General features: G+C 36.5%; 1 protein-coding gene across 1 annotated transcript in view; it reads right to left on the bottom strand.

Annotated features, from left to right (window-relative positions):
- Positions 1-12,031, bottom strand: part of LOC307160182 (neprilysin-like) — a 339,754-nt gene that overhangs the window by 32,099 nt on the left and 295,624 nt on the right. The window contains exons 14-21 of the mRNA XM_079874086.1: positions 9,687-9,785; positions 8,397-8,474; positions 4,560-4,663; positions 4,361-4,419; positions 4,132-4,251; positions 3,910-4,043; positions 3,361-3,426; positions 2,737-2,832 (exon numbers count right to left, since the gene is read on the bottom strand). Coding sequence (XP_079730212.1) covers positions 2,737-2,832; positions 3,361-3,426; positions 3,910-4,043; positions 4,132-4,251; positions 4,361-4,419; positions 4,560-4,663; positions 8,397-8,474; positions 9,687-9,785 — 756 coding nt within the window. The remainder of the gene's footprint in view (positions 1-2,736; positions 2,833-3,360; positions 3,427-3,909; positions 4,044-4,131; positions 4,252-4,360; positions 4,420-4,559; positions 4,664-8,396; positions 8,475-9,686; positions 9,786-12,031) is intronic.

The following is a 12,031-nucleotide window of genomic DNA, read 5'->3' as shown; positions in this document are numbered from 1 at the left end:
ATGAATAAACAGCTTGAATATTCAATTTCTACACGTGGGTGGGAATGAAATGCCCCTTTCCTCTGATTTGTCAGCCGAAAATCAAACTATTCCGTCATCAGTTCTTCCTCAGTTCCGCACAGCAGAATAAAAGTCCTCCGCTGCTGCTGCAGTTGTGCGGATTCTTAACTGGTTTATTGCAACTACATTTCATATTTTTCTCATCAAACAACCAGACTAACGAATGGCTCGACACAACCCGTACAGAGGAAGAGCCAAGACAGGGCTTTCTTCTGTGTAGATCAGCAGTTCTCAAGTACCAGGGGGTCCGTGAAATAATTTGCTATTTTCCTATATTTTCCGGACAGTAAAGTCATGTTTTTTATCATGAAGCACGCTGTGATTTATTCCTAAGTGACCTATATAATGCATTTTACTTCAAATAATCTAAATGTTGACTTTCAAAAGTAGGCGTGCCAAGAAGGCTATTCGCTATATTTTGGTTCATTTATGGTGTGCGCCAGAAAGATGCTCAAGGAGACTGAGACGTGCTAAAGCAGCGCATCATGTTGTTTTCTTTATTTTTCGAAGACATGACATTTTGTAGTAATTTTGAATGTACACAAATAAAAATATAGGCTACATTTTACTGTTTCGAATGACAGAGTATTAAACGACAGAGTATTACGTTTTTTCTCCAGCTAAGGAACAAATCCAAGTGATGGCGCTGGCGCATCGCGCTTACACATATTATCAGTTCACTTCTGGCATTGCTAACTTGACACCGCAGCCTGTTCATTATTAAAATAAAACAGTCAACCAAACATAGAAAAAGTTATTCTGCTTAATTTAATTCACCTTTTGTACAATATAAAGGCTGTGCCGGTCAGTAAACTTGATGATATTCCAAACTCATTTCCCTTGAAGATGCTGATTTAGCCTTCGTGTAGCCTATATTAGGACTCAACTAAAGTACGAAGCCTTCTTTACATTAATAGTTAGCATCCAAATGTTTTATTGCAAATACGGAAACTTTGGACTGAATGAGAGATGTGCGAACCCAACGTCTGTACAGTTTCAGTTTCGATTCAAATAAATTTGTTTAGGCTTGGCATTTAAAATAGGCTAAATGTTGTTTGTAATAAAGGGCACAATAGGCTATTTTTATAGGTTACTATGTACAGTATATTTTTATTATACGTGGTTATTTATTTTTCATTCTTGTTTTCTGAATACCATTCATTTAAGGATTTGACATAGGCTACAATAAGGGAAAGTAAAATACACATAGCCTATATATTATTAATAGTGTTTATAATGTTCATTTTGTATTTTATTTACCGGTCTTTTACACTATTTCTGAATAGGCCATAAAACGCTATAAAATGCTTTTTTACAACGATGTGACGTGCACGTGTTTTACTCTCAACATGACCCAGTGCACCGCACACAAGCGCGCATCCTTTAGATATAAATTATAGGCTAATACATTTTAATAAAACACAAGGCCTAGGCCTACATCATAAAAATCAGAAGAGTATGTATTTTAATATCTCTGTTGTTCTCTGTTCTCCAGTTGTTAGATAGTCAGTCTGAATGACAGTTCATGCGTGAACTTTAGGCTGATTACATAGGCTAGTCAATGCATTATTCTTTCCTTTTTGTATTAGTGTTTAAAATATTTAATTTACAATTAATTATATAATATTTTAAACTTACTGTGAGAGGGAGACCATGCTAACACCCATCATTTACCCTGGCATACCAAGCTGATGCAAAGCGTAGGTGAATTTGTCTCTACACAGAAGACAGCCCTGTCTAGGCTCTTCCCCGGTACAGGTTGTGTCGAGCCATTCGTTAGTCTGGTTGTTTGATGAGAAAAATATGAAATGTAGTTGCAATAAATGAGATAAGAATCTGCACATCAGCTGCAGCAGCGGAGGACTTTTATTCTGCTGTGCGGAAATAAGGAAGAACTGATGACGGAACAGTTTGATCTTTTGCTGACAAATCAGATGAAATTTGATTTCCCGCCCACATGTAGAAATCGAATATTCAAGCTGTTTATTCATTTTTCTACCTCAGAATGAAAAACAAAAAATCAAGCTGAAATCTTGTTTTTCGTTTTTTGGGAAAAAATGAAAAATCGAAAAAGGAACTGTTTTCTCATTTTTTTACTTTCAACATTAAATCAAAAAACGACTGAACGACTGATACACGGATTGAGGCAGACCAGAGCAATCAATCCCGATCGATTTACAAAATTCACAGATGCTGAGGATCTAAAGGAGAATTTTAGAATGACGGGATACTCATTTATGTGACACTTTATTCAACAGGATGAACAGCTCATTCTGCGCATCATACATCATTACGCTATTTCTACGTCATTACATATGCGCAGTCCTTTCAGTTTCGGTTTTCAATCCGATCAAGTGTTTAGATGTTCTCTCGATCAGATTAGAAGAGAAATAAACCACCCTTCAATCGGATCAAAATTTCATTTGGATCGAGCTCAATCGGATCGATGAAGGTGTTTACATTACAGTCCGATTAAGCCGTCAATCCGATTACTAATGGATTATTTGGTTGCATGTAAACGTAGCCACTGTAAGCCAAATTTTTGTAAGAAGGGAAAAGTAGGGTTAAATGTGGTCATCAAAACAATGTCACAAAGTGGTGTCAACTGATCTTAACTTGGGCTGAACATGTAACATTCCTTTACGCTCTTAGTTATAAGAACATAAAGAGTTTCACCTGTGCAAAGTTAAGGAAAAAGAGTTGCTCATGATTGAGATCAATTCCAGGCAGAGGAGCTTCTTTTCCATGTTTTTTCGCATAGTTCTGGTAAGCCTGAAAAAGTGATAACACAGTGATACTGATGAATCTTGGGATGAAGTAACTGGTAACATACTCGTTTCTCTCTCATATTTCTAAATAATAATTAACATCAGACATGAAGTTTCACTCACAGCCAAATACTTTCTGAAGATAATGTAAATCACATGTGACCTATGAATCAGTGACATATTTGTGATTGTATCTTACATACTGTAGACCATATTTGATGGTTCAGTAAGACCTAGTATTAAATACACTGAACTGTAGTCCATGAGCCATTTTCTTCCCCTTCAGCTTCTATAAGAGTCTAAACCATTAAGCCAATTCCCTATATCATCACAGTCTGACTGAAATCCATCCACAGCGGAACAAACTGAGAATCTATCATCATGCATATGAGAATCTATCATCATGTTTTTATTAACCTTTTTAACCTTGAATTTTGCAAGTGAGAAAGTGTTTTAAACTAAATCTATTCTTCTGGAAGTAAAAAGGGATGTCAAAAGAGCTGCAGTAAAGGCCAAGATGCCCTGTCCTTACTTGATAAGACTGGCGAATGCCCCCGTTGTCAGCAATGTTCTCCCCAAGGGTATTATTCCCATTTAGCTGTTCACACAAAGGATAGAAGAGAAAGAAAAGAAGAAAGGGGATGGAAAATCAAACCGTAATTTAGATGTCCTTCTACATCTCTAGAAAATTGCAGCTTATTCTAGTTCCAGGAAAACTATTTGTGTACAATAAGGTCCATATTGCTGTTGTCAGAAATTCACAGACAGCTATAAATAACCCATGATAGAGGCTTTAAAGTCTTATTTGCCACATATGGTAAACAGCTTAGCACAGTAGAGTAGAGAGAACTGTAGTATTTTGGTAATATTTGGTAAGCTTTGTTGGACTGGACATTACATTATTTGTCATGTCAGCTTGAATAATTTCCCCTCATCTTGCTACACAACCACAAATATATATGTATATAAAAAATAAAGACATTGTAAAAGCAATGGAATTTAAACATGATGATGGTCTGATTAGACAGTTATTGACTATGTGAATTGGTGTGAATCAGTCTGAAGACATTTGATGGAATACATTTTGTCCGTTCGCCAAATCCCAAGAGTAGCTTCCATACTGGTCAACAATGCATTTGGAAAGCTCATGGAATTTCTGAGTCGAAGATGGAGTCCACCAGTCTTTGAGGTCACCATCTTTATCAAAATTACGCCCTGAACAAGAAAGGAAATGCATGGAGATTAAATTTACGACAGCGTTAAATGAAGAATCATTAACGGAGATCTGTTTCTAGTCTGATACCATTGTCATCAAAGCCATGAGTAACCTCATGTCCAATGACCATCCCGATGCCTCCATAGTTCAGAGACCAGGGCTGACCTTTACCAAAGAATGGTGGCTGAAGAATACCTGCAGGAAATACTGAGAGAAAGCAGATAATTCCAATGTATTAATAATTAATTAATTGATCAGACATACCTGATTTGTTTTGTTAAATTACTGCTACATTTTGTAAAAGTGTTACAAGTACCTATTTGGTTTCTGCTAGATGAGTAGAATGCATTGACCACAGCAGCTCCTGTTATCCATCTTGAATTAAAGATGCATATCACTTTAATATTTAATGACAGATCTTTATTCGTTAGGGTTTTATAGCAGTTACTAAACTCGATAAAAATGACAGCTATTTTAGAGCTATTTTGGGGGGACATTATGGAAAGAGGTCTTACTCTTTTTTGTTTACTTTGACTCTCAGTTTCTTCAGGCGTTTCTTCTGACCAAACTCCAAGTTCTTCAGAATGTTCTCGAAGTATTCTTCTGCATTATAGCTTAACTAATAAAAAATAAAGGTTTGCACAACAGATAACATGCAGACAACAGCACAGTCTTAAACCTACTCCTGGAGGCTAACTGCCCAGCAGAGGTTATTTCCAACTTGCCTCAAACCACCTGCCTGGAAGTTTCTAGTATGCCTAGGAAGACCTTACTTAAATGGTTCAGGTGTTTAATTAGGGTTGGAACTAAACTCTCCAAGACAGTGGCCCTGCAGGTGCAGGATTGGACACCCCCCGTGTTAAAATTAAAATAAACTTTTTTGAATTCCTGACTCCTTAAGGCGGTCATACACTGTGCGATTTTCGTCCGATTTTGAGCCGAATTCTGATTCCTGCGACTCTTTTTCAGGTCGGGCCAATTTTCAGCTTTGTCGTGCATCGTTTGTCGTGCAGTGTTTGTGCAGTGTACAGGGGGAAATGAGAGGCAATTAACCTCTCCCGATCGGCAATCGGATGGTCGGATGAATTTCTGGCATGTCAGAAATTTTGGCCTCTCCTTGAAGCAGAGCTATGAATCGATTGCCCTAAACTAAGTGTTTTTTCCCTCACTGAGCCTGCGCGAAAACAGAAGTTTAACCATTTCATCTGCAGCAAGAAAGAAAAAGAAAAGAGGGAGATCTTTAAGTTCTGTAGCCAAACTAGCTTCAAATTACTGTTGCTTACCTCCAGTTCGTGTTGCAAAATGGATTAACCATATACGGTCTTCCAAGCCACCTGCGATTTATCTACACCGTGCCTCTTTTATTAATTTGTAAAAACAATGTTTTTGAAATAAAGCTGTTTTTAAGTTTCATTGATGACTAATTGTTGCAGTGTTTGGACATATTATAGACTGTTAATAATTTTAATTATATGCCTATAATTCATTGTAATCGACCTAAATGTTTTAGACAATTTTCAATGAGGTTCTATGTAATCTTTTATTATCCTCACAGCGTGTTGGTTATGCGGTGATGCACTAGGAAATTATTGTGTGGTAAATTAATTATAATAGCCTATCAATTTAATAATAAAAGTAACCTAGACCTTCCCTAATAATAATAATAATAATACAATAACACTAATAATTTAATACATAAATTGGAAATGCTAAATCATCTTGATATTGATAGCTGATGCTTGTTTTGACAACATCTATGGATACATGATATTGTATATTGGCACAACCCGGCACGGGGGTTTATCGCGCATATTTCACACGTATAGTGTGAGCAGTCAAGTCGCAGCTCGACGTTCGGACCGTATTGTGTAAGCACACAAATCCTGAGCTTTGGCTTTACATCGCATGCAACCTACTCGTTCAGTCTGAGTAGGTAACCTTGCTGAAATCACACGGACATCGCACAGATATTAGGCGGCATAGATTAGGTCGGCCGGAACCGGGAACACTTCCTATAACACCTGATGTACTCGCTACATTATAAAAATAATGGCATCTACGCTAATTTTAGTCTTTCTGTTTATTCCGAGGTTAACTGTAATCAGCCGGACCCGGGCCGAATCCAGATCAGATGGTGGACCTGCACCTAGACACGATCACACGATCAAGGTTGTCAACTAGACTCCCCCCTGTGGAGGCCTCATCGACACGACATGATCCTCAACAAACTCGTCTGCATACGCATGTGATGACTCCGATTTTAAACCAGATGGAACTGTATAGTATTCTGAATGTTCCAATCCAAGCTGACTTCTGACCTGTAATGCTGCCTGAATCATAATCATACACTTTTCATTCCTTCGTTGGCCAGAGGAGAACTGGCCCCCCGACTGAGCCTGGTTTCTGTAATGATGCAGGCTGAATCAAAGGAAGAGGAAGCAGGATCCACATGCAACAGCTTTATTAAAGGTCCCGTTGCATGCGATTCCATGTTTCAAAGTTTAGTTAGTGTGTAATGTTGTTGTTAGAGTATAAATAATATCTGTAAAATTATAACGCTCAAAGTTCAATGCCAAGCGAGATATTTTATTTAACAGAAGTTGACTACAAAAAACGGCTGGATTGGACTACACCCCTCTACATCCTGCTTTAGTGACATCACCAGAACCGTGTTTAGACTAAACTCCGCCCACAGGAACACAGGCGCATTGATGGCGAAATGTCAACAGACGGTTGATGTTTATCTATAATCGGATACCGCAAAAGTTTAATTCGAAGTTGTTAGTTTGCTCTGTCCATTTCACCACGGACTGTTTTTCTAACCTGAGATAATATCAAGCAGACTTCTCTCAGCGTTTCATACTGACGAAGGGGGCAATTTCAACTATATTCCAGCAAGCGGTAAGTACAAGTAGTGATTTAATATGGAAGTAGCGATCAACTTCACATCGTTTCTCTTAGTAGGATGAAAATAATCTTACTTAAACTGTGATTAATATACAGAAAGCGATCACAGAACAATCCCTTTCCAATCGGCCAAGCTGCTGTCGGTGACACAGCGCGAGTTTATCTGGACACTTGCCAAAACTCGTTATGAAATCAATGACGCTGTTACACTGCACAACGAAGCTCTTACTGTATTTATATGCCTCATGTTTGCATTGGTGAAATCATTAGTGAGAGTGCAGAAACTGCGTTGCAATGATAAGATCTTTCACGCGATCAACAGGCTGTCATCTGCTCAATGCTCATCATCACTGCAATTTTCTATGTGATTGAAATAGATCTAAATACTTAAAAAACTTCTCACGATTCGTTAATCCCGATAGCTGTAATAGTAAAAACGTATAATAGCTGTAATAGTAAAAGTTTTCCAGATAGTTCCACATGTAATGCCAGATATTTCATATGCAAGCATTTCAGCCAATCACAGCAGAGGGCGTTTACACTGAAGTCTCACAGCAGACACGCCCCTTCAAACAGAGTGTTCAAACCAGGGAATGAAATCAGGCTAGGAAATATGCCTTTTACTTCTAAATTATAACAATTTTTGATCTAAAAAACATACTAACATTATAAGGGCACCCCTGGAAACATGATAAAATAATAAAAATAATCCATGGAATGGGACCTTTAAATAAACTCAAAACTAGACAGACAGACAACCAACATTACAAAGTCAAGAACCCACAAACACTGACACAAGACACAGGGTTAAATACAGAGGCAAACAAGCTAAACAAGATAACAAGGGGGCATGGCTAATCAGAAACACCTGAGGAAACTAATCAACATAATGGGGAACTGCTAAACAAGGGACAAGACAGGAGAACACAGACATGAATCATGACAGTTTCTCCCAAGGTTTTTTCTCCATTCTGTCACCTGATGGAGTTTTGGTTCCTTGCCACTGTCACCTTTTTCGCCTTTCTTTGCCTTTGTCGCCATTGGCTTTGGGCTTGCTTAGTTGGGGACATTTAATTTAAAATTCAACAATATTATTGATCTGCCTGCATTGACACCATTATAAAAAACTAACCTGAGCTGGACGATGACATATATATATATATATATATATATATATATATATATATATATATATATATAAATATAAATATATAAATTAAAAACTTTTCTCTCTTTTTTTACAACAAAATGAAACATCGCTGAACTTACTTAAGCTGGACTGTGACGCTATTTTCTTCTGGAAACAAACTTTGTTGCATTTTTTCCTGTTATCTCTGTAAAGCTGATTTGAAACAATCTGTATTGTAAAAAGCGCTATATAAATAAAGGTGACTTGACAGTGTATGCCCGCCCTCTAGTCTACTCTTTTTCTTGTAGCCACTCACATCTTGGTACTCCTGGTCCAGGTATGTGCTGTTCATGATATTTTCTGAGAAACCAATTCTTTCTCTGATTGCTCGTGCCTGCAGTAAGGAAGAGTAAAGAAGCAGTCTTTTTTAAGGTAGCTAATACATTTAATGGATCTGGGGCAATCTTTTTATTTCTTTAACACTAGAACGGCCATGGCGGTCATTTTGACCGTTTTGAATTTTATATCTGCAAAAACTTTGTTGAAAAAATAAATACAATCCTGCTGGCACCTGACTTTTCCTAAAAGTGTCTGTATTTTCATTTAAAATGTGTTTCACATAAGGCAAAAAAACAAATGAACATATTTACCCATTTCGGCCATAGGCGGTCATATTGACCGCACTGAATTTCGCGGTATTATTATAGGCTATACTAATATACACAACAATAAAATGTGGTAAAAAATACACTAAACATATTCAACAACAAATCATTTAAATGTAATGATATTCAGAACAGAACAAGAATGAAAAAAAATAACTATAAACAAGCCAAAATGAAATAGGCTACTTTATAAGCGAAAGTGAAAGTAAGCGGCGTTGGGCTCACGCAACTCTCTAATTAGAATCAAAATGTTTCAACATTTGCGATGTATTTGAATGGTAAACTATTCTTTATTATAGGCTTTGTACTTCACTCATGTTCCAGTATCGACGGAAAAAATCATCCTCTTCACACGCGCAAAATGGTACGAATTGTAGGCTACTGACAAACAGAGCAGTGGAATTTTTATATGTTAGGTTGACTATTTTATTATTATATTTTATTATAGCTATAATGAACAGGCTGCAATGTCAAGATTGCAATGCTGGAATATGGTGTGTGTGTCGGCGGTCGCGGGCGCGATCGAACAGAAACATGAAAACATATAGGCTATACACCGTCATTTTGTTCAGGACATCTACGGATATTATTTATTTATAAATGTATAATTAAACTTGTTTAAATGTACAATTTGGTGTTGTTTTGTTTTTAAAAGACATCCTAATACAATAAATGCATTAATCTCTCAATTGGGTATTTATCATTAAAGATATAGCCTAGTTTGGAATCTAGCGGTCAAAATGACCACTTGCGGCAGTTCTAGTAGTTATGGAATTCTGGCACTTCTAGTGTTAAAGACCAAATTTTCTATGGAATGAGCTTTCAAAGTTACCTTTTGCCATGTCTCAGTATAATTTCAAGTCTTTGTTGTTTATTGATCAGCAGTGATTATATAGTATCATTAAGCTTAAATTTTAAACAGAACTGAAAATAAGCCTTACCTTCTCCTCTGCAGCTTTCTTTGTTTCAGCGTCCATCCAGGCTAGATCATACAGATTGCTCACAAATACCTCTCTGATGTTAGTGATCATCTCATCCATCTGAGCAAATCACAGAGAAGGACATAATGAGACAACATTTCGCCACAGAAATTCCATAAACACTCTGGTTGGGTATTGTTTAGTAGGTTGTGCTCATTTGGTTTTAACCCTCAGAGGTTGGAGATCACGCCGGCGTGATCTGCTCGCTTTTTTCCTTATGAGTTGAATTGAGACCCAAAATACTCTTTTGACTTTGATTTTACAAAACAAGTTTCATACATCAATCGATTCTGTTAAATGTGTATTATTTTTGTGTATACTCACAATAAAAACATAGTGTTGTGCTTTTCGACAAATAAAGAAAAATAAACACGAAGCGAGTTCTGCCTTCTTTCTGTCCGTGTAGTCCATTCTGAAACGCGTCCGAAAATGAATCATAACTCAGCGAATACTTCTCACACAGGCACGTGAGATATGTCTTTATGAAGCTTTAAATCTCCTCTTTTAAATGAAGTAATTTATATAAAAAACAAATGTTTTCAACTCATGTAATCCGTTTGAAAGCAAGGAGAGGTACCGTTTTTCCTTCTGCTTCATTATCTCTATAATGTGCTGAGGCCGCCCCGCCCCCGGCGCGATTCACATGTAAATAGTTTACCTGATCTAGTATGCATCGCATACGCCCCTCGATCAATGCCATAAAAAGTTTCTTCATCAGACTTGCTGATAGTTCATCGCGTTTTGAGTATGAAACGCTTCTCCGGTAATAAAGACGTCCTTCAGATGATTCTGGACAGCGAGGAAGAATGCACCTTTTCCTCAGAGGACGAACGGCAGCATATTGAAGAGCGAATTCCGCCGAGAACACAATTTCGGAGTAAGTTTTACTTAAAAGTCTTTTGTCTTTTATTTTTCGTGTTCGCATGTATGAGGAAAAACAATATTACGTGACAGTTCTCCATTATGGACGTGAGCGCTCTAAAAAAAAGACTTTCAAACTTTCACAGAGACCTCAAAACAGAAAGTACAAATCCTTTCTTTAAAACGAATTTCGTTTTGTATCAATTGTATCTTACTTTTAATAATTTTTTCATTAACAAATTTCCTGGATTTAAACTGCAAATTAACATTTATATTTCTTATAATAAAAATGAAAGACCTATGTTACAGACATATGAAAGACAACATTTCGTTGATTAGTTTTGGATAGATTATACATTTTTAATGTAAAATATCTGCCACCTCAAATAAGCTTTTGTTTGCCAATATTTGCTTATGTTAAATATAATATGTTTTGTCAAAAATAAAGTTATCAAATAATCAATCAAATCCTTAACTTTGAAATATGTATGATAAAATGTATACTTTAGTTTTTACAAAGAAAGATTACACTTGAATTGTTGTTGTAATTGTAACCTTTTTAATAAAAAAAATATATTTACAAGGTAGATGTAAACAAACTATTAAAAGGTAAATATAAGCCTTTTCTTTAAATAACTTTTATTGTGTTTTATTATTGACAAATTTGGGGAGAGCATAAATATTCCAAAACTGAAAATACAGTATGAGAATTAACTGCACAATTACTAGTTTTCCTTGGATATTATAGGCCAAATTGCAAGCACAATATGAGGAAAAATAAAAAAGAATTGAGATGCTTCCAACTGTTGCTCTTGCATTCTTGTGGCTCAGTGACTCACCTGAATGAATGGCTAATTAAGTATGCGGGCCCCATTGTCTCCTCAGGTGTGAACCACTACATATGCATGACCGTAGACGCCCACTCCGCATATTGCCTTTCCAAACAGAAAGTGCTTTGCAAAATTCAAATCAATGTATTGTGTTAAGTGAATGATAAGGCAGGGTGATTTTCACTTTATTTTGAAGAAAAAACACTAGGCGATGACATCCATTAGACAAAAGTCTTATTGGCACATATTTAGAATGTGTTTTATGGCCTTATTTCAGAAACTTTAGTTTTTAGTTTTTTCAATAACCACGCATAAACATTATTCTCTCAAAAATGCAGACATGTACATTCTTGTTGCTCACATTTCATGGTAGTCCTGTTTGTGCTAAATAGTGTGTAAATTTTTTTGCCATTAATATGTTTATAAGCAACTGAAAAAAGCAAAAATGTCAGGGCATGTCAGAACATCTCAAGGACCCCAAAAACACCTTAGACCCCAGAGGGTTAAGATAGGAGTAATAAATGTGGGCAATTTATACTGCATTGCATTTGTACATCCCAAGGATCAACAGGCACTATTTAGTAAGTCTAGTGCAAAGGAGCAACAAGATATCTA

This window comes from Squalius cephalus (assembly GCF_949319135.1).
Source record: "Squalius cephalus genome assembly, chromosome: 6".
Taxonomy (NCBI): Eukaryota; Metazoa; Chordata; class Actinopteri; order Cypriniformes; family Leuciscidae; genus Squalius; species Squalius cephalus.
This window is presented reverse-complemented; position numbering and strand designations above follow the sequence as displayed.